Here is a 24,338-nt window from a genome sequence, read left to right as displayed (position 1 = left end):
GGGGATGGGTACCACTGGGTGTATATTGACTACTGCATTATTAACTGCGTTTAGATCTTGTACAGGATGATACTCATCTGATCCCGGCTTCTGAACAGGTAATAATGGAGTGTTCCAAGGGGAGGTACAGAATTTTAGGATGTCATACTTTGCACACTTATCCACATAGGTTTGTATATTTTCCTTAGCCCTCTATAATATATGGTACTAACTAAGGCTAACAGGATATGCTCCAAGCTTTGATTCAATGTGTATTGGTGGAATATTGCGAGCAAGTCCTGGAGGATTATTCTCTGTCCATATTCTTGAAATGTCAAATAAGGATTCATCACTCTTAGGGTCTGTATTTGTTATTATAGAGTAGAAGTGCCATTCTTCTTCCTTTTGAACCGATACTGATATTATGCCTGGTGATCTATTAAACTTCAGAGACATTGATCCGTTGGGTTTAAAAGTTATCTGGGCTTGAAGCTTTAATAATAGATCTCGTCCTAGAAGCTGAACTGGACACTCCAGCATATATAGGAACTGGTGCTTAACCAAATGGCCTCCTAGAATACAAGTATGACTCCTGAGAATTGGTCTAGCAGCGCTTTTCCCAGTAGCTCCTATCATAATTATAGTCTTCCTGAAGGAGGAGCAACTAGGTTAGTTACCACAGAGTACTCAGCACCAGTGTCAATCATGAAAGAGCTCCTCTTTCCCTCTATTGATACATCGACCATAGGCTGCACTCGGCTAAAGGGGGATGGAGCCCAGTCGGTATCAATAGTCTTCCATGACAGTGTCAGCCAGACCGACAAAATCTCTATCTTCTCTATCCCTTAATCTCTGGGTAGGGGAATAGTATCTACTTCCCTGAACACCTCCTCTGTTACTACTGTCATTCCCTCCAAGACTTTCTCTATAGCCACCTCTGTAACCATCTCGTAACCTTCTCTCTTGTCTTATCTATAACTTGCTTTATATTCCCTCTGTGGGCAGTCACTTTTCCAATATCCTTCCTCTCTACAATACGCACAGTGATTCCTACTTCCTCCCTTACTCAGGCTATTCTCAACTCCTCTATTCACCTCCCTTCCCTGTCTCTCTACACTTATGATAGCTACAGCTAGCATATCTGCCTTCATCCTCATTTTACGTTCTTCCTCCTGCTTTGTTTCAATCTCCCTGTTCATATACACCTGAACTGTGATATGGACATTCCTACAAATCCCTTTAACTTTAGCAATTTTCTTTTGATATCACCTTGGGTCTGGCTGACAAATGCTGAGTTGTTCATTCGAGAGTTCTCAGGGGCCTCTGGATTAAAAGGAGTATATAAACTATATGACTCCAGCAATCTCTCATAGAAAGCATTAGGTTACTCGTCTGCTTTCGTAAAGGAATTATGGGTCTTCCAATTAAACAGATCAGTCATGGTGAACGGGACATAAACAAATACAGGGTCTGCCAACTGTAATTGACCATTAATATCAATGTGTGGTGGACCAGGGGTAAGCTGCAGTGGCATTTGTAAATGTCAAAGTTTGAGGGCACCGGTCATTTGTCAGGTTAGGGTGGGACTTAGATAGGGTTGTTTAGTCATAGGTTCCGGTCGGGGAATGGTGAGGTAGGTGGAAATGGATAAATTAATTTTACTGGTCAGTAACTTGGTTAACAAAATGTTTCGGACAGGGCTAGGAGGAGCCTGACCAGTAACCAAAAATGGTAAAAGTGTATTCCAGCGTCCTATACCATTGACCATTTCATCCAGTTGTATTTCAAAACTAATTTACTGTTACTAAAGGCACACAAGGCTCAGTAATTATAGTGTTATGTCAGTGGTTATGGTGTTTTCAGTGATTATGGTATTATCAGTGGTTATGGTGTTTTCAGTGGTTATGGTATTATCAGTGGTTATGGTATTATCAGTGGTTATGGTGTTTTCAGTGGTTATGGTGTTTTCAGTGGTTATGGTATTATCAGTGGTTATGGTGTTTTAAGTGGTTATGGTATTATCAGTGGTTATGGTATTATCAGTGGTTATGGTGTTTTCAGTGGTTATGGTATTATCTGTGGTTATGGTATTATCAGTGGTTATGGTGTTTTCAGTAGTTATGGTGTTTTCAGTGGTTATGGTATTATCAGTGGTTATGGTATTATCAGTGGTTATGGTGTTTTCAGTGGTTATGGTATTATCAGTGGTTATGGTGTTTTCAGTGGATTCAGTTACTGTTATTAAGAATTCTCCTCACAATTTTGACTGCTAATAATAAAACTGAATACAAAGAACCAGTTGGGGGGGTAGATAGGCACAGAAAAAGGAGGGGACAGGCATCTGAGAGCCAGAGACAATTAGAGCACAGGGGGACATACCAGCTGCACCAGTTTTTGCTAAAGAATTTAGTTGAGGGATGGTCAGATGGGTCAGATTCCATTGGGGATGGACAGACCAGTTTTGATAACCATCTAGTAACACAAACTGTGTTAACAGTCAAAAACTGGTCATTCTCTACTACATAAGGTAGTCCCCCAAATCACACACATTATATCCCTTTTTAAAGTTATTTAGCATACATTCTAAGGGATCAACAATCTTTAAATCGGCGCTGCCATACTTAGCAACAGAGCGTCTAATTCAAAGAAACACAACAAACACACCTACAACAGTCACATTTGTTTCCCTGGCAACAGCACCATGTGGCACAGTTACTAGGTCAAACTCATACAACAAAACATACAGGGAATTCCCGTACACACACAGCTGTTACACCAGTCACTAAGTAACTAATACTGTGCCCTTTGGCGAAACTATACAGTCACCCACGCTATAATTCTCTATATATGAATTACCCGTCTATAACACACCCCAGTAACATCGTCTTTTACAAATAGCGGTTACAGTACGGTTAGCATAAGTCAAAGCACAATTTAAGGTCACAATACAATTATTAGTGGTTATGGTGTTAAACATGCATTAGACGACAATGATTAGTACTTATATACAGTGTCAGTAAATATACAGGGTTATGGTACCGTGCACTATGATACAGCAACACACTATTAACACTCTCGCTAGACGGCTGAGCTCGCGCTATCTAACAAGATATACACTTTACTAAACAATCTTTAACACATTTACAATCCCAACTAAACTATTGGCCAGTACCTTGAATGGACTACCTAAAACTATATACACCCGTTTTGGTTAGCCACACTGCCCAAGCACCACATATAGCGAACTAGAGGACCGAATTTACACAGACGCCTCTTAGTCTATTACTCTATCAAAAATCTAGTGGGTTCCAAATTTACACGCCTTCCCACTTAGCCAAGATAGGTTGAGAGCTAGCGAACCGAATTTACACAGACGCCGCTTAGTCTCCCGGTCCCTCCGACCTAGCGAACGTAATATACACCCTAGAACGCTAGTCTAGACAAGACACCGGTGTCCGGCTAGGGCTATTTACACCAGAACCCCGCCTGACTAACCAAATCAAACGGTCTTACTAAAGAGCGTTCGATTGAGCGGTGCGCCTTCGCTCCTTCCCTCCGACAGAGGGGGCAGATTCCATACACAGATTTAAACCCCTTTTGGGCCTACCGCACAATCGGTATACCCCTAGTGGGTCTGCCGTCTAAAACAGCAGTTGTCTTACCTCCTCGTTCCTGAACCTGGGTTCACACTCATCGACGGGGACACCCCAGCACTTACTACGTAGAGGCCGATGATCTCCTGGACAAAAGACCAGTGGCGCCGAGACGAAGGGAGGTCCACGCAGAAGTTCAGGGGTGCAGCCGTAGAGAACGTGGGCAAAGATAGACCGTCTCACGCCTCTGCTTCTCAGCTACCGTTGAACGATGAGCTTCCCGGCCCAATGCACCAAATGATACCGGAGAAACTGACGGAAGCCAAGCACAGAGAGATGGACACAGGTTTCTTCAGGAAGGAAGAGATTCTTTATTCGATTCACCGACCGGGGCTCAGAGGGACTTATGTCACCAAAATACAACAAGATCTGAGCCCAGAACTGACTGTGTAAATGCATGATATAGACATATAGCTCCTCCTATAGTTAACTCTACCCCCATATACTCTTTACACAATCAGCTGAACAAAGCCTAACTTCCCTTACTTATTAGACCACATGGCTCACCCAGAACAATGGAGGAGGGGGGAAGTGTTTTCAGTTTCTGCATTCCTGCATTTGCTCAATACGGTGTTGATTGTATCTTAGCTACGTGAAACTAACTAACTGATACACCATTTACACATATGCCACATGGCAATCTTGTCCTAGTAAATTTATTTTTACTGAGATTCCACCACAGATCCTTGTAACATGGCATGTTCCAATACATAGAATGTATCTTTCAAAGCAGTTAAATTGTACTGTTCCAGATCATTCAGCTAAATAGGGTTGGTGACCATCGGGGTCATGCCAACATAATCAGTCCTTTTAGGAAGCCTATATGTTGATTTGTTGCAATATAAAATGTTAGAACATTATCAGTAATAAATGCTATAAACATTATTCGAAGTGCAAAGCCACTTGGGAAAAATAATCAAAATGTATATACATATAACTTAGCAATGGCTAATTATATACATATAAAATGCATTTATTGTAAATAAAATACAAATTCAAATGGAGGTAGGTCAAAGAAGTGACTAATAGCAACGCCACCAATGGTTTGTCTTAGTGGGTGGATGCTTCACTTTTAATTGTAAATGTTTCTGAGTGTCATTTGATCACATTTAGTAGGAATGTTAATTTGGCTTTTTGAATTGCTTCAATCTCATCAGACCACAATGATAGATCATCAGGATCCTAGGGTTTAATTAGTTAAAGCTTTTTGACAATGCAATAAGTTTACTGTGGTGTCTCTCATCGATTTGCTGACCTCTCATTGAGTCCTATTTATTTTTATACATTTTATTTGTGATTATTTTTTAAATTTTTTTTTTTAACTCCGAGGAAACAGACGCATATAACAATTAATTAATTAAGCATCTGTCCAAAACACTCCTATTATAAATAAATTTGTTTTGTCTTTTTAGAAAATGTACTATTTTGTTGAGTGTTCTATATTATAATGAGCTGTTGCATGTCACGATGAAAAATATATCATTTTTGAAATAATTGTATTTATTTTCCCCAATTAGGTTTTTTTTTTTTTTACTCTTTTTTTTTTCCCCTTCATGTATTCATTTTCCTTTATGTAACAAAATAACTTGAATGAGCAACTGTATATGTAAACAGATATCACACTAGGTGTGCTTGATTTTTCATCGTCCCTTTCTCTTATTTTACAGTTTGCAATTTTATGTCTCATGAGAAGTGCCTGAAGCATGTGAAGACTCTCTGTGCTTGTATGGCCTCCAGCCTAGTAAGGGTGAGTAACAAACCATTACTAGTCATTTATCCTTGTCTGACTTCCCATTGCACAACTGTAAAACCCATCTTCTCATTAGTTAAAATGGCTATTCTATTTTAAGCCAGTACATATGTGACTAATTGCGTAGCTATATATATATAAATAGTGTAATATATTTCTATATAATTATCAGCAATTTATTCTGTTACAACAGACAAATCCGTATTTTATGTTCTAGAACTATTATTATCCAAGGACCATTTTTAGCCTGGTGTTTTCCAAATTACATCTTTAGGGCTTTTAAACATACAGATATGTAGTATGATATTTAAAATAGTTACATGTGTTTCTTCTATCTTGCCTGGAATTGCTATTATGGTTGTTTGCCAATCTATCCAAAATACTACACAGGATGGATAAGCATATACAGGTGGTGGGTGGAATAGCCTAAGCACCATATGAAAAAGAAGTTTAATATTGAAGTAACAAAATTTTAGACACAACTGTAAAAGTGAGTCATATTACTTCCGGTAACCAGTTTGTGTCAACAATAAAGAACATTTGGCCATTAGCACTTTGACATGTGACTTTCCAAAGTAACATGAGGCAATTTACAAATCCAACAAGATCAAATGATTAAGGTGCCTACTTTCCAACAGCCTAAAATATGATAGGACTGTTCCAAATATGGGACTCTTGTCTCTCTGTATTGGGTGTTTTCTCTGGATACTGTTGTCCTTCAGTTAAGTGTTAAGCAGTTTTGGGTCAGTTTAACACTGAATAAAGGTCGACAGCCACCCACATACCAGCTACTAATGTAGCTATGGCTAAGGCAGAGATTACATACTTCTTTTTAGCCATACTGGTTAATTTCAGCAATGGTGCCTGTGATAGGCTGACAGGCTCATTAGCCCAAGCAGCACAGAGGGGATGGTCTGTTGGAGACTCATTTAACATTAGCGTTAAAAACTCAATTGAAGGATGGTACCAGGGGACTCCAGACACTATGACCATGTGAGATTGCTAGACTGAATTTCAGTGCATTTTAGCCCTAATGTAAGTAGTTAATGAACGGTCCATGTGGGGGTAGCCCTGTTTGACTGTCTTACTAGGCACTGGCAGCATGTCATTCTGGCACATAAGCGTGAAGAGGATATTAACAGGACAGGGTCATTGCTAATGATGTGAATTGACACCCTCTACTTCTGACAAGTGTACAGGGGCATGGGTCATAGAAACTGCAATATTATGTGAAGAGGAAGTCTCAAACCTAATGATGGCTTATGCCACACATGAATAAATTGTACCAGAAAAGAGGAATAGGAAAGATAGATATCAGGTGTATTGAATAACAAATATTTGGGACTGGCAGCTACATACATACACAAGCGTCTAAAAATGAGTGGTAGCTCAAAAAAGTAAAAAAGTATGTGCGCTCAGAAATAAAAATATCAAAAAAAGGAACTATTGTATATACTGTGATTTGGCACTTGTACAAAAAATAGATATATTTATTTAAAAATCAAACAAAACATTGAATCAAATAAAAAGTCACAATGTGTGCATGAATCCACTTTAGTGAACAATGTATCAATCAATTTTCTCTATATAATATATAACACAATACAAAGTGTAATGCAGACGCTAATCTGTCAACTAACTCTGTGTAGAGAGTACAAAGTATCACATACGGTATCAGAAGCAGCTGCCAAAAAAACCACAAATAAAAAACTAATATATAAAAAATATATATAATGGGACTAAATGCAATCAACAATAATGAAAAGTACCTGCCTCGGTGTGGGCCCCCCACCGAGGTAATAGAGGAAAAAAAACCCCAGAAAAAAGGAAAGGGTATTGAAGAGGATTCTATGCCGCCGGTATCCGATTCACTTCAAAAAAGGGGGTCCGTCGAGGAACGGTGAGATGCACCGCGGTCGGGATCTTCGAAAAAGACCGCGGTGAACGCTGTAACAGACCACTCACACAGGCACCTGGTAAGTCACTTGTAATATGACTATATATAAATATACCGCGGTCAGTATCTTCTCAAAAGACCGCGGTATGATTGAAATGGAGCAGCCTTGAATATAAAGCCGTCAGTTCCCGGCTTCACTGTGTCCGGAGGTATAGAACCCTTCACTATCCTAAACAAAATTGGGGGTAGAAGGAAAAAATATATATATAAAAACAAAAAACTAGACACAAAAAAAAAAATATATATATATAAAAAAACCAATAAATAAATAAGTAAGTGAAATAAGATAAATCAAAAATAAGGAGAAAGCAAATAAAGGCAGCCGAAAAGGATCCGGTGGAACCAGCCACACATGCAGTCACGTCTACGCGTTTCGTCCCGTCCACGGGACTTTCTCAAGACTAAAGAAGCTGCAAGATAATTAGGTTTAAATACCTCAAAAAATGCTAGAGTAATTGAACAGGTGGGGGAGGAAAACACCCCCCTTTTACACTCAAACGATTAGTTCTAAATCAATTAAATAGATAACACAAAATATTATGAATAAATCCGAATGGGAAATGAACTTACACATTACTCAAACATAAACAGATAAATAACAGTTAGACTAAAAACTCAATATATATATATATATCCGTTGCACAAATAATAGGACACATCCCTATTTAAAGGGGCAGATTTAGTTTTTACAGATTATAGTTTCAGACAGGAACAATTTTGTATACATGTAGTCTAAGAATGGTGCACCTGAGCATAATAGATAGGGAAATGATTACATCTTCTGGACATGGACATAAATGTAAATCAGGCAAAATGTTATGCCTAATCCTCATAATATATAAAATGGTAATAAAGTAAAGTAAATACTGAACCAAATAATTTTAAACTATAACTATCCGTGTTAACCGATATATTTAGATAATGAACCAATACATGGACTTATAAGAGGCCCTAAACAGAAATCCACAGACCACACCAGTATCCACCCGATACCAATATAGATCCCTCTTGAAATGTGAGAGAGACATAATAATCAGACATATACCTATTTAAATTTATATTTATACTTAAAGGGGCAGATCTAATATTAATGGATAACAAATTCCAACTAAAGCAAATATTCTTAAAAAGGTATATATAATCTAAGGATAAACCCTTGGGCTTTATAGATGGGGAAAGTGAATGAATACTCTAGATCTAAGTATAGGTATAGATCAAGGAAAATAGTGTGCCTGATAAAAATAAAATCAATACTGGACCAAATAAGATTAAACAGGCACTATCAGTAGCCCAAACCCATCTATATAATAAAATAAAGCAATAGATGGGGATATGGCGGGCCCCGAGCAGAACTCAACATATCGTACCCCCCTCCAACTAGATATCCCTCCAGATGCCCCTAAAGACTAAAGAGAGATATAGGAGAACTGAACAAATCAGAAGAGTTCCAGCTCTTCATTTAAACCATTAGGTGTCATGGTATTAAGCTTAAAGATCCAGACTGACTCTGACTTAATCAGCTCTCTTCTCCTCCTTGCCTCATCTTGGTAAGGGGGGATCTGGGCTATCCCCATAAGTTGTATTCCCGATGGATTTTTGTCATGAAAAATAGAAAAATGACGGGCTACTGCAGACCTGGTGTCATTACGAATGATGGCTGTTCTATGCTCCCGAAATCTACATTTGAGGGGTCTTGTGGTTTGACCCACATATTGCCGCCCACATGGGCAAGTTATTAGATACACTACAAATGAAGTGTTACATGTTATTTCTGATAGAATTGGAAAAGTAACATCGGGGTTATTGAATGGACTAAAGGTGGAGCTCTGAACGCAGATAAAGTTGCATGTAAGACATATATTGCGGCCACAACCTTTGTTCGGTATCCCCTCTTTGTGGGTTGTTGTTTCTTTGCTCTTTTCATTAGAGTGATGTAGTTTAGAGGGTGCCAGAATGTTCTTTAAATTTCTAAAAGTAACTTTTGGGGTTTCTGAAATACAGAATGATAGCCATGGGTCCTTGGTTAGAATGGGCCAGTATGTATAAAAAATATTAATGATCTCGTCAAAGCCTTTATTGAATGTGGTGGTGAATATTGGTGTGGAACTTTTTCCAACCTCTTTGGTGCTGATATTATATTTTGCTCTTTTTAACTTAGGGACTTGAGTATGCTCAAGTAAATCCAGAATAATATAGTGCTCATTTGTATGATTTCCGTGTTCAGATGGGCTCAGACCTTGAGATCCAGGCTCCAATATCTGATTGGAACTAAGTCCTCTCATATAAGCCTTCAAAATCTTATTTGGTGGATAGGATTTTTCTATAAACCGCTGGCAAAGTTTGAGCGACTCCCTCTCATAATCCGACTTTAGTGTGCAATTGCGCTTGATTCTGGTAAACTGCCCCATGGGAATATTTTGAATCCATGTTGGGTGATGGCCACTATTGGCATGCAGATAACCATTCACGTCCACATTTTTCAGGTATGTTTTGGTGGTGATCCGCCCTTCAGACCCCGTGAGGGATAAGTCCAAAAAATCTATAGTCGACTTATGTTTCTTATATGTAAAGGAAAGACCCCAGCGGTTGTTGTTGATATAAGACATGAACTCTTCCACCTCATTCCATTCACCCCTCCAGACAATGAGAATATCGTCAATAAACCTACGATAGAGGGCGAGTCGCTCCATCCAATACAGATCACTGAGTATCATCGACTGTTCCCAGTGACCCATAAATAGGTTGGCATAGGATGGAGCGAAACTCGCCCCCATCGCGATGCCCCTGGTTTGCACAAAAAACTTATCATCAAATTCAAAATAATTGTGAGTTAACATAAACTCGGTAAACTTGACAATATAGTGGGACTGGTTGGTTGGAAGTAGAGGGTCAGATCTTAGATATGATGAAATGGCTTCTAAACCCAAGGTGTGGTCGATGTTCGAATAGAGAGCTGCCACATCAATGGTCAGCCAGCAGTAGTGTTCTCGCCATTTAATGTCCTTGACAATCGTGAGCACATGTCCTGTGTCCTTTAAGTATGAGGGCAGGTGTGGTACATATCTTTGCAAATGAAAATCTACCCATTTGGATATGGGTGATATCAATGAGCCCAAACCCGATATTATGGGGCGCCCCGGTGGGTTAGTGAGGGATTTATGCACCTTCGGGAGGTAGTAAAAAATAGGAATCCCCCCTTTGGCTGAGATGAAAAAACTTCTCTCTCTTTTGTCAATCGCTCCATTCAAATGAGCCTGTTCTATAAGTTCTCTCAACTCTTTTTTGTAAGATGAAGTAGGATCACCGGTTAGAACCTTATAGTAATCCACATTATCCAAAATTCGGTGTGCTTCCTCTAGATAGTCCACTTTATCCAGCAGGACGATACCCCCTCCCTTGTCCGCTCCTTTATTGATCAATTTATCGTTGTTTTTCAAGGAGGACATTGCTGCTAGCTCAATTTTCTCCAAGTTGTTACAGACCTTTGCTTTTTTCTTTTTAAGATCGTTGCAGAGGGCTCTCAGTTCTTTTAGGACCAACTCATAGAACATTTGGATATAAGGGCCTTTATCCGCTTGGGGGTAGAACACAGAAGGTGGTTTTAATCCAGACGAAATATTCGAATCTAGAATGCTCAGCAAATCTTCCTTGGGATCTGGGACATCTTGTTCCTCCAGAAGGGAGATCAAATTGTAAAAAATGATTTTGTCTTGTGGAGTATTTAGGAATTTCGGACAATCTTCAAAACCTTTTGATCCCCTCAGGTTAAAGGATCGTACCACCGTGAGTTTCCTGACAAAATGATTGAGGTCTTTAAACAAATCGATTATGTTAGGTAGTCTATCAGGAGCATATTTTAATCCCTTATTTAGTAGGGAGATTTCTCCTTCATCCAGGGTATAAGATGATAAATTAAAAAGACCTCTCAGTTTGGCCGGACTGTTTTCCACCTCCTCTTGTTCCTCTATGGGTGCCCCCCTCCTTTTGCTGGTCAAATTTCGGAAGAGAGGAAAATTTCTCTCTTCCATACTTCGTAGGGGGGCTAACTCCCAAAAATCCTCAGATGTGGTACTAGCGAACTTATTCTTCTTAGGGGATATCTGTTTGGGCTTGGCCCCTAGTTCTCTAGCTTTGTCGGTCCCACCAATACTCTCATCCCTTCTGGTGGTATTGTGTGAGTAGTTCCCCACAGGAGTATGTTTGGAATTGTATTGTTCTCTTCTATCACGAAACGTGGGGGATCTGTTTTTCTTTCCAAGAACAAGTTGTGCCTTATAGGGGATCGATGGAGACCCTCTCCCCTGTTGCCTAGTGTTGGTATATTTAGCCCACTCAGCGTGGGGCCTGTAGGTATGGTGGAGTCGAGATGGATTCGGATTAGTATCCTTCAAAGAAAAGAGGAATGCCAGAAACACAATTAAATTGCAAGTTGCCCTTAAATATCAATGGAAAAGGAGCTATTGCATTAGCAGATTTAACTTTATTTCCTATAAGAGAATTTAACCCATACTATCAATATTTATTACAGATATGAGTCGGTAATGCAGTCTCAACTAAAAATGTTTGTTGTGAGCTCAAACTTCTAACTTATAGCAGAGCTACCAACTACATATACACAGAGCCAAGAGATACATAATCTGCTGTCAGGTGTACAACATTAGACCTATGAGCGATTCAAAAAACTTATATAGTAAGGCATCTTTTACTTTCTTTTCTACACTGAGACATATTTATATTTGGTAAAAAAAAAAAAAAAAAGACCGAGCCCTGTAAACCTTAGTATATTATGTGGAGCCAACTATTGGCACTTATTTGGTCTGATGATTGCTTGTGTGGTTGTGTAATGGACAAGAAATATTAGGATATGCTAGAGAACCAAGCGACTCATATTTTGCACATATGGTACTATTCCAACGGCTCAGAAAGATGATGTCACCATACTCACTGCTAAACAATTTAATGAGATTATTATTTTAAAAGCAGTTTTGCGAAAATCTTTAGTTAGGTAAGATCGCTTTGCAATTCTCTTGTACTGGTCATTTAAAGATGAAATAGCGTGAACTTGTTTTGCCAGTATATATTACAAAACTACTGTTAACAGCTTCCCCGCATGGGAGGGTTTAGCTCATAAGAACTAACGGCAGTTCCATGCAGGAGCTTCTGAAAAAGCAGAATGCATAGTCCGGTGGTCGAAGGGTTAGGGCAGGCAGCAATGGAGCCCGAGCATTGAGACAGGCCTGAAGTGAAAATCTAGGATGTCCACAAGTAAAAATGAAGGGTCATGGAGAGGTAGTAGGAGCAACACAGCACTGAATCTCTAAGGTCTTGGAGTCAGAATAACATTGCACCGCTATGGGTGCATGCTTTGAATTTTAGGTGCCGTCTAATCATGGGTGTGGCTGTGGGACTATCTGTGGGAGATGGGTCACCTAAGTCCGTAAACGAAGGCGAGTTTGCTGGCGTCATGACACATGCCTGCGATATCGGTGTTGATTTTCTCTGTGTCCCTGCATCCAATCGTGATGTCAGAAAGATGCCTGCCATCTTAAAGGATGCAGAAGTCAGACAAGAGATGCATGGCGAACTTGACACAATGGATATTGAGGCACCTACATCAATGTAGACAACTTCTCTAAACAACATGGCATTTACAGCCAAGGGAGGTGTAGGTAGGGCCTCAGATATAAAGGAATGTAATTCCTAACAAAGAATTGAGCATTGAGACTACTGGGACATGATCTGTGCACCAAAACTACTCAAGTTAAAGACTGACATTTTAATAGCTTCTTAATGACTGCTTAGATCTCAGCCTGTATGGTATAAGGTCACCTTAAAGCCATATCTGAAACGTAATTTCACAGGAGAGCAAATCCAGAGGCAAGTAAGATGATTATAGGATTGTAAATTCAACTTCCCTCATTAGGCCCATCAACATATTAAGTATCAGAACCCTGTAGCCCTGAATCGGTCCAACCAGAAAAAGGACACTCCGCTGCCCCCCTAAAAAAACCCTACTATTTATTTATTTTTTTTTCCATTGGAAAGCATAACAAACAGCTTTCAAAAGCTGCATATCTCTTGTTTGTTGTCTTTGCAAGCCATCCCCTTCATCCCCAGCACAGACTTTCTGTGGCTGTCCAATCACAGACTTCCCAATGCAGCTCAATAAAGAAGTCTGTGCAAGGCAGGTGCTCCGGGCAGTCGTCTGCCTTTTGAGCTTAGTTAAACTGAGTTTAACTACCAGCCAGGTGGGTTACAGCCTAGGTTAATTTATAAATGTGCCAATTTCTGTTGAAATCTGCACTTTTTGTAAAATGAAAAAGTGCACATACAAAGCCAGCAAACTAAAGTGCTTTATATGTTTGTATGTGCCTTTTAAAGATGGCATTTCTTTACACAGTATATATTTAACGGACATTACCTTGGTTAGTTAAACTATATATGTTATAAAGTATAGACATAATTGTATGCATAAGTGAAGATAGTGCTGGCAGGTATCCTTTAATGTTAAAACTTTCAGCTGTTTAATTTGACATTTATTAAACCACTACTAAGTCTCTTAGTAAAGGGGGATAGCAAACCATACCATTAACAGTAATAGAAAAGAGACTCAGGTAGAGAGACAGTGTCAGGTTGCTAGTGATAATTGGGGGGTAACCCCTATGAAACGTAAATAAAGTAGAAAATAGACCTAGATACTCGTACCCCAAAGTTATACGAAGCGAGGTGTCTTGTAGGATAAACCTCTATCGCTTCTCAGTATGGAGCGAGTATATATTTAGCAACCCATTCACAGTGTACGTAGATTAACTAAAATATAACCTTTAATAAATCATTAAAATGGTATTTAGAAATGTAGCTCTAGTTGAGAAAAAATATATATATATATGCACAACAAAAACAAAAAAGGCTAAAAAACAAGGCTGTAACAGCTAGCCTTTATTGCTGTAAGGGCTAAATAGCCTCAGTCTGTTTGCAGCGGTGGTGGTAGAGGAAAACAATATATAATAGTGATAGTATAGAGGTAGTTCAATTGTCAAAGTTTAAACCCCTTCCTCCTACCAAAAATCTCGCCACCCTAGGGGTAAACAAACCCAAGTAAATCCAGATTTGTCCCCCCTCTTGTTTACTGCAAAAATGATAAAAATAGTCACAGCAGCTGGAACACTAAATAGTAATCAGCGTAACCCCCAGGGCTGAATGGTGACCAGAAGTAAAACCCTGGTCTACAACCTTCAAATTACTACTCTCTAGCAAAGAGAGTGGTTAGGCTAAGTGTCCCTGCCGCCGGATACACAGAAACAACTAACTGTTTCAATTTCAGTTATTCAGTTATTCAGTTATTCAGTTATTCAAAGGGTTCTCAGGAGGGTAAAGGAAGCATTCTATCGGTCCCTAATTCCAAGCTCCATAAAGATTACAATCATAGGTAAACAGGTGTCCCTGCGCTAAAGAGTTTCTGGAAAATATTTATAAGAAAACTTCTGTCTGTCCCTTGTTTTCAATCTCCATCTTTAGCTAGTGTTTGGTCTAAAATAAACAGGCGTCCCGACGCGCGTTTCGCCAATACTTGGCGCAGGGACACCTGTTTACCTATGATTGTAATCTTTATGGAGCTTGGAATTAGGGACCGATAGAATGCTTCCTTTACCCTCCTGAGAACCCTTTGAATAACTGAATAACTGAATAACTGAATAACTGAAATTGAAACAGTTAGTTGTTTCTGTGTATCCGGCGGCAGGGACACTTAGCCTAACCACTCTCTTTGCTAGAGAGTAGTAATTTGAAGGTTGTAGACCAGGGTTTTACTTCTGGTCACCATTCAGCCCTGGGGGTTACGCTGATTACTATTTAGTGTTCCAGCTGCTGTGACTATTTTTATCATTTTTGCAGTAAACAAGAGGGGGGACAAATCTGGATTTACTTGGGTTTGTTTACCCCTAGGGTGGCGAGATTTTTGGTAGGAGGAAGGGGTTTAAACTTTGACAATTGAACTACCTCTATACTATCACTATTATATATTGTTTTCCTCTACCACCACCGCTGCAAACAGACTGAGGCTATTTAGCCCTTACAGCAATAAAGGCTAGCTGTTACAGCCTTGTTTTTTAGCCTTTTTTGTTTTTGTTGTGCATATATATATATTTTTTCTCAACTAGAGCTACATTTCTAAATACCATTTTAATGATTTATTAAAGGTTATATTTTAGTTAATCTACGTACACTGTGAATGGGTTGCTAAATATATACTCGCTCCATACTGAGAAGCGATAGAGGTTTATCCTACAAGACACCTCGCTTCGTATAACTTTGGGGTACGAGTATCTAGGTCTATTTTCTACTTTATTTACATACCATTAACAGCCCCCAAAGCCCCTTTGTGTTAAGGATGTAGTAAACAAGATTTTATGTATTTTCCTATACCTGATCTCTTCAGTGAAGTCCAGACACATTTGAAGGCACAAGGAGGTTGTTAGAGATGCACAAATCGGGAAGTAGTGGGAGGAAAAACGCAGGTGGTGTTTTTTTTTTTTAAATATTAAAAAAAAAAATATATATATATATATATTTTATATATATTTTATATAATATTTTATATATATTTTATATATAAATCTCACAGTAAATCTTTGCACACTGGCTGAAGTATCCAATAATTTGCCGGGTGCTAAGCCTGATACTTTAAATATCCATATAGGTAGAGCAGTGGCAGCACTCAGGGTCTTCCATAAAATCAATTCTTTATTGTAGCAAGATTAAAAGTGGGATCAACGTTTCAGTCCTTTCAATAAATTGATCCTGAGGAAAGTCCTGGGAAAGGACTGAAACGTTGATCCCACTTTTAATCTTGCTAGAATAAAGAATTGATTTTATGGAAGACCGTGAGTGCTGCCACTTCTCTACATATATATATAGATTGTAAAAGAAACGACAGCACTCACGGTCGTCACTTAAAATCTTATTTTATTTGCAAGATTAAAACATAGATCAGCGTTTCAGTCCCTAAGTGGGATCCTGAAGAAAGTCCCACTTAGGGACTGAAACGTTGATCTATGTTTTAATCTTGCAAATAAAAGAAGATTTTAAGTGAAGACCGTGAGTGCTACCGCTTCTTTTACAATCTGGATACTAAAGTCCCACTCTTAAGCACCCGGCAAGTATATACCATTGGAGCCTGTGTGCAAGGATTTTCCCAGTATTTATATAGAGATATACCGGTAGATATAGATATATAGATATATACAGAGAATGACCGCACTCAGGGACGTGTAAATATCACTAAAACTTAACTTTTAATGTTCAAAATAAATCAAATCAACGTTTCAGCCCCATATTTGGGCTTTCATCAGGATGGTAAAAAACGTTATCTATTCCAGGAGTGCAAGTAATTATATATATATATATATATATATATATATATATATATATATATATATATATATATAATATGTATTAGAGAGAGAGATATCGGTGGTTAGAATAAATAATCACGGTTTCAAACGTCACCAGTAATACATTTTTTTAGGAGTGTTAAAGTCCCTGTATAGTTAAAGTAAACTTAGTATCTGATCTTCACATGGGTTGGAGCCGGTCAAGTTAAAGAGACACTATAGTCACCAGAACAATTACAGCTCAATGTAGTTGTTCTGGTGAGTATAATCATTCCCTTCGGGTATTTTCATTCAGCCACTGCCTTTTCAGAGAAAAGGCAGTGTTTACATAAACACTAGTAAGTCACCTAGTTGGTGGTTTTAACACTACAGAGTCAGGCATACATGTTTGTGTTCCTGACCCTATAGTGTTCCTTTAACATAAAAAAAAAAAATTACAAATATAATTGAACCGTAGATATCACTTACTATTTTAGCTTCCTAGGTTTCTCCTGTACTAGACTTCACAGAGTACTAATAAAACCACTAGCATTTGACTCTACAGAACCAGGCAGTGTTTATTTGTGCTGCGGTAGTTATACAATGTAGACAGTAGATTTACTTTGTTGGTGGGTGAGCATTTCCGTCCTTGGTAAATAGGTAACATATCATGTGCACACTACAAAAACTCTCTGCTTTACTTGGTTTTAGGTTTTTATTTTTTTATTGCATTGGCAGACAGTGGTTGAGGTTCACTGCTTCCCCATTCAAAAGCAACGTCAGAAAGTTACAATTAGTTTTGTGAAGAAAAGTTTTCTTTACTTCCTCGTCTGATTAACACATGTTAAAACTACAATGTGGTAAATTAGTTTACATAATGACATAAGTGAGAATTACACACTGCTCAGAATGTGCCTTGGCACTGGAAAAGGGGTAAATAAAACACTTTTTAGATTAAATTTAGGGGGCCCTGACTCTAAATGGGGAGTAGAATGCTATAGTGTTACTTAAAACATTTTAGGTGCTGGATCCTGTAGAGTGTTTAGTCTGTAGAGGACTTATGGCGATCCTGGAACTCTAGTGGATGAGTGATTTATTGACCGGTTTAGTGATAACCAGTAAATCACTCATCACTGGTTACTCCATCTTATTCGCTACAACCTCTGTATAATATACAGAGTACCCTAGCCCTGTTTCCCTGTAATGGTGTGAACTGTTGAGCAATGGTTTTCTCCTTTAGCTGGGTTTCGCTTAATGCCATGTTTGCTGGGAAGCTGGATTAATGACATCTGGTTTCTGCAAGGCTGCTGAGGTAGTGTTGACTTAGCAGCGCAATGTAACGCATTCAGTCATATAGCCATGTCTATCTTCCATGACCCCCACCCATAATGCTTATACTGTCCATTAATTAGCTGAGATCTAATCACTCAGAGCCAGTGAATAGCTAATGATGCCCTAAAGATATTGCAGGAGGAGTTATAACTCTGGCAGCAAAGGATTTGAATTGTTTATGTGCAGCCTTTCATTGTGAACACCTGTACATATAGACTTGCGACACCTTCAAATCACTGAAGTAGTCATGGTGCTATCCCTTTAACGTTCAAGAACATGGTTAAGTTATTGTTCCACAACTTGCAAGATTTACGGAAGCTCAGGGACACTCTAAGCACCAAAACCACTACATCTTAAAGTAATCCGTCTACGGCCATGTAAGGCATTGATGTTTCTGAAATTCATAAATGTTTATATTTGTCAGAGACTTACAGCCACTAGCAGATTTTCTTCCTTGAGACCTTTGAAAATTAAATCTTTTCACATTTGACATCTTAATACACAGCACCATGACACAAATTCGAGTCAATGTTTTTATTTATTTATTTATTTATTATTGCCATTTATATAGCGCCAACAGATTCCGTAGCGCTTTACAATATTATGAGAGGGGGATTTAACTATAAATAGGACAGTTACAAATAAACTTACAGGAACAATAGGTTGAAGAGGACCCTGCTCAAACGAGCTTACATTCTATAGGAGGTGGGGTGTAAAACACATTAGGACAGGAATTTACAATCAAATAAGGTGGGCTGCCCTTTTGGAGAGGGCAAGAGACAGGTATGTGAGGTAAGGGTTAGTCTTGGAGGCCATAAGCTTTCCTAAAGAGATGGGTTTTAAGGCACTTCTTAAAAGATGCAAGACTAGGGGAGAGTCTGATGGCGGTAGGCAGGCTATTCCATAGGAAGGGAGCCGCCCCCGAGAGAAGTCCTGCAAGCGCGAGTTGGCCGTACGAGTGCGGACAACGGACAGGAGGTGGTCACGGGCAGAACGGAGAGACCGAGAAGGGACATACCTATGGATCTGTGAGGAGATATAAGAGGGGCTAGAGTTGTTCAGTGCTTTATAGGTGTGAGTTAGTACCTTGAATTGACTCCTATAGCATACAGGAAGCCAATGTAAGGACTGGCAGAGGGGTGAGGTGTGAGAGAAACGACTAGAGAGGAAAATCAATCTAGCAGCAGCATTCATTACGGACTGTAAGGGTGCAGTACGGCTATTGGGGAGACCAATCAGGAGAGGGTTACAATAATCCATTTTTATAAAGAAGCATTCAATTCAGTACTTCTGAATGAAAAAAATTGGATTGGCGATTGCATCATATTGAGCCAAGATCCGTCACCATGAGGATCTCCCTTGTTATGAGACTGTCTAAGCAAGTTTAAGAACTATAAATGAGAAGGGCTGAATCTACAGCGTAGGGACATTCTTACACAGAAATCATTTTATTTTAACCTTATTTCATTTGGAAACCGATACATAATTTCAGAAAACCATAAAACTTAAAAAAAAAAAAAAAAAATACTCTTTATCAAAATGTTTACTTGATATGTTAAAATGTTATATAGGAATTTTAAGGGTAAAAGCTAAACAGGAGAAGATGAAAACACAGACATACAATCATACAGAGATGTAAAGATACAGGCATACAGAGACATACAGAACAAGGCATACAGATACATACAGGCATGCCTACACAGGCATGCAGGGACATATATACACAGACCTAGTCACACAAAGATATACAGAATAAGGCATACAGAGACATATGGATACAGACATACAGACATACAGACACAGTCATATAGAGACAAAAACACACAGGCATACATACACAGGCATACTCCGACATATAGTCATACAGAGACATACATACACAGGTATGCAGAGCAAGGGCAGATCCAGAAACTAATCTTGGGAGGGGGACTGGTTGTTGGTTGTAGTGGGGTGATAGGGGCTGTAATTGGGGGCTTAGGAAATGTAGTGGGGGAGAGGGGCTGTTTTAGGGGGGTTAGGGACTGAAGTAGGCTGATGGCTGCAAGTGGGGACAGGGTCTGTAGTGTGAGGGAGAGGGGCTGTAGTGAAGGTATGGGGTGTAAAAGGGGGAGAGGGGCAGTAGTGGAGTTAGGGGGTGCACGTGGAGGAATAGAGGCTGTAGTGGAAGAAATGTGAAGTTGGGGGCTGTGGTGGGGGGCACAGGGGCAGTATGTTGGGAAACAGGCTGTGGAGGAGGACACTAGGGCAAAATAGTGGTGTCAAAGGGACAGTGGTAGGATAAATGGGCAGTAGAGGGTCGGGCAGGGGCTGTAGAAGGGGGACAGAGCCTGTAGAAGAAAATAGAGGGGGCACCGGGGCTGAAGAGGGGGAACAAAAAACAAAGGGGGGTAGGAGCTGAAGAGGATGGCACAGGGGCAGGAGCAGTATAGTGGGGACAGGGGCTGTATAGGGCAATAGAAGGGATGTAGAGGGAGGAACAGGGGCAGTAGAGTGGGGCAGAGGCAGTATTATGGAAACAGGGGCAGTAGAGTGAAATAGAGGGGGGCCAGGGGCTGTAGAGAGGGGCTGACTTCACTGCCAAGCTCCTGTGTGCTGGCTGCAGGGAGAAAGGTAAGTTGAAAAATCAGAGACCCCAGCCAGAGGCAGAGGTTTCAGATTATTGCGCCCCTCTGCTCTGGCACCCTAGGGCGGCCACCTGTGCCCCCTTATGGATGCGCAGGCCCTAAGGGTAGCTCAGACAAAGTTTCACGTTGTCTCAGTCCTGTCAAAAATTGCCAGCTAATGGCATCCCTGTCCTTCCCTCAAGCCATCCTCTGACTTCCCTCAATCTCTGGGGTGTGATGTCAGCCAAGGAGGACTGAACTGAGGGGAGAACTTGGACTCCGGCAATAGCACTAGGTGAATATTTAATGTTTAATTTGTGGTAGGGTGGACTACCTCAGAAAGGGTTACTCTACCTAAAGCCAAAAACCAGTGTTTAATGGAAAAACTGAATTTTCATTAAAGAAACACTTTAATGATCAGGTAATTTCAGAGCAAACAAATGGAAATGTTGGAAAAAAACAAACTACCAGAGAAGTAACTAACAGCCTGACCAATAGCTCCCATGATGCTCTGCTAGCCTCGAGGGTAAGCATTATGGGAATTGTATTTCTAGAAAAAATAAGGGGTATATTTTTTTTTTTTACCTACCACTTAAATTGGAGAGCATGCAAGATAGAGAAGGAAAAAATTGTAGAAAGTGTGCGACAATACAGGAAAGGGATAGTTCAGGGAAAGTGTAAACATTTGGTGTTTAAATAGCAATTCCAATATTCTTCCTGTGATCTAGCTTATTTTCAATTAGTACTTCCTGTGAAAAAAGTTACTGTCAGTTTCACATCATGTAAACAAACACAAAAGTTTTGTCATAGTTTGGTTTTAGGCAATGTGTTTGCAAGACAAATATCTTCAATAAATTTGACAGAAATGTTTGTGTATGAATATTTATGTAAACGCAAAAAACCTCATAAATACAGACCTTTTATTTTTTATTTGTAGTTCATTCTATTTTGGAACTGAAAACCCTGGGAAGTATAAGGGGGAGTGTAGGTAGTTAAAGCACACAAGATTAGTGGGGCGTATTGCAGTGCAGCAAACCTATATCGGTGATAGTGTGCCACAAAGGATTAATGGTTTATTATGAAACTCTGGGCTGCGCGACATAGTTATGTATAATGTGAGTAAAATGAAGATAGGCATATACTACAGAAAGGGATGTGGTCAATGATGTTTATGGCAGTTAACTGTCAGAGAGATTTTTTTCAACTTCTGAAAGCCTTCGAAAACCCAAAGTTTGTGTTACTGAAGTCACAGGAAATCACCCTCATTTTCTCTATACTTCTTTTGAAACATATTTAGAGGGTTTTTCATTGTGTAATCAAAACAATACACCACATCACATGCTACATTTTGAGTTTTATTCTCTGAACAATAAACCAAATTTCAAAATTTAACAATGACTTAAATATAACTGAATTGGAAAATAAAATAAACCCAACTTTTTACCAGTATTTAAAAAATTTAGTTTTCACTACAGTTCCATGTTATAAATATAGAGAATTTTAAATTGGAAAATAAACTCCTTTAAGTGAAAGAAGCAAGCTTACTTTTCTGGCACTTAAAGGATCACTATAGGGTGAGGAACACAAACACGTATTCCTGACCCTATAGTGCTAAACCCACCATTTAGGGGGCTTGCCCCCCTATAAAAGTTTAAAACTCACCTTATTTCCAGTGCTGCGCTGGTTTGCCGGCTCTGACTCCGCCCCCTTTGTGACATCAAAATGGACGATTTTTAGCCAATTGACTAAAATCGGCATGGGGCGGGGCCAAATGCAGTTTTAGCCAATCACGACCTCCTCATAGAGATGCATTGAATCAATGCATCTCTATGAGGAAAATTCAGTGTCTCCATGCAGAGCGTGGGGACGCTGAACGTCAGGGCTGCTTACTGAGCAAGGAAGCCCCTCCAGTGGCCATATGAGGAGTGGCCACTTGAAGGTGTCCCTAGGGGAAATGTAAACACTACCATTTCTCTGAAAATGCCTGAAGGGAGCTATTATACTCACCAGAACAACTACATTAAGCTGTAGTTGTTATGGTGACTATAGTGTCTCTTTAATACATAAACAGATCTTAGATACCCAGCTTGACTCTTTAGGCATTTATTTCAATAAAAAAAAAAAAACGGGCAAAAGATTAAATCGCACATCTGTTTACCTGCCATCTATGATGTGCTTTGTTGGTAGATGGGCCCTGGGTGGTTAAATAAAATATGCCAGCCCTAAATTTGAAGAATAAACTAAAATAGGTGTATAAATCCATTTATGTGAAGCTAACAATTCACAGTTTATTGAATGACCCCGTGAATATTGAGCACCTTTAACTGCTATGGATGCTGATTAATAGTGGACCCAATACTTCATTTTGACACAATTACTTCAGATGTGTATTTGTTTCCTCATTACTAAGTAATGTATCCTGTGTGTATTGGAGTGAGGACGGAATTGGGACTTGTTGGGATTGATACATACAGGAAAATGACTACACTGACAACACACATCTGTCTCTTTAATACCTATATCTTGGGATTGTAGCCAATATAAAGCTGCTGTGTCACTCAGCATTGATCTAAGCTGTGGTGTAAGTGGGGAAAACATATTAATCCATTAGTTTTGCATGTGCACATGAAACTATTAGTGTGAAAACAAAAAAAAAAAATACATGAAGAAGTCCCATAGGGCAAAAAATATACTGTATATAAATGATCCAATTTTAATAATAGATTCCTCTCCATAAATACTGGTGGTTTGGTTATTTCGAAAAACAACCAGAAATTTATATAAAATAAAGGTTAGAGTTAACATTGTAGTATTTGTATTAATGCGTTCTATAGTGTTATTACCTTACCAGTTGACTTCTAACAATAAGGTGCGCTAGTATTCATACAATTTTAGTTTTTCTTGCTCTAGCGCTGTAGTAGTTATTGTGCCAGGAGTGGCACGGAGCCTCCCTCCCATTTAGATTAGTTCAACTCTTTTAGAATGTTTGACCTCTTCTTACCAAGTGCTGTCTCCCTATGAATAGCTGAATGCTCGCCATCTCGTGGTGCATGGCATGGCTCACTGGCAGAAAGTGATGCAGGGCTTAGCTCAGTAGAGCTAACAGAAGCTCCTGTTTTGGAACGTCTAACTCTCAATAGGCAGTAGTGGATGTAGAAACGAGCTTGACAGACTGTTCTAATACAGTTTGACTATTTACAATGGGGGCGCCAGTGAATTCCTGGTATCATAACTGGCACCGTCCGCTATAGTGGTTATGGTGTTTTTAAATCTTGGCAACTGGTGAAATGAGATCACAATGAATTAAATGAAGACTAATTTTGTGTTATCTTAAATGTAGGTGTTTGCTCAGGTCATGTGCTTAAAAGGAGTCCACATTGACCTTAAAGGACCACTCTAGGCACCCAGACCACTTCAGCTTAATGAAGTGGTATGGGTGCCAGGTCCAGCTAGGGTTAACTAATTTTTTTATAAACATAGTAGTTTCAGAGAAACTGCTATGTTTATCAATTAGTTAAGCCTTCCCCTTTTTCCTCTAGTGGCTGTCTCACTGACAGCCGCTAGAGGCGCTTGCGTGATTCTCACTGTGAAAATCACAGTGAGAGCACGCAAGCGTCCATAGGAAAGCATTATGAATGCTTTCCTATGCGACCGGCTGAATGCGCGCGCAGCTCTTGCCGCGCGTGCGCATTC

General features: G+C 39.4%; 1 protein-coding gene across 2 annotated transcripts in view; it reads left to right on the top strand.

Annotated features, from left to right (window-relative positions):
* The window catches only part of DGKQ (diacylglycerol kinase theta), a 178,312-nt gene that overhangs the window by 38,656 nt on the left and 115,318 nt on the right, over positions 1–24,338 (top strand). For both annotated transcript variants that reach the window (XM_063455346.1, XM_063455345.1), the window contains exon 2: positions 5,300–5,379. In XM_063455346.1, the coding sequence (XP_063311416.1) occupies positions 5,300–5,379 (80 nt within the window). The remainder of the gene's footprint in view (positions 1–5,299; positions 5,380–24,338) is intronic.

Source organism: Pelobates fuscus, chromosome 5 (assembly GCF_036172605.1).
Source record: "Pelobates fuscus isolate aPelFus1 chromosome 5, aPelFus1.pri, whole genome shotgun sequence".
Classification (NCBI taxonomy): Eukaryota; Metazoa; Chordata; class Amphibia; order Anura; family Pelobatidae; genus Pelobates; species Pelobates fuscus.
This window is presented reverse-complemented; position numbering and strand designations above follow the sequence as displayed.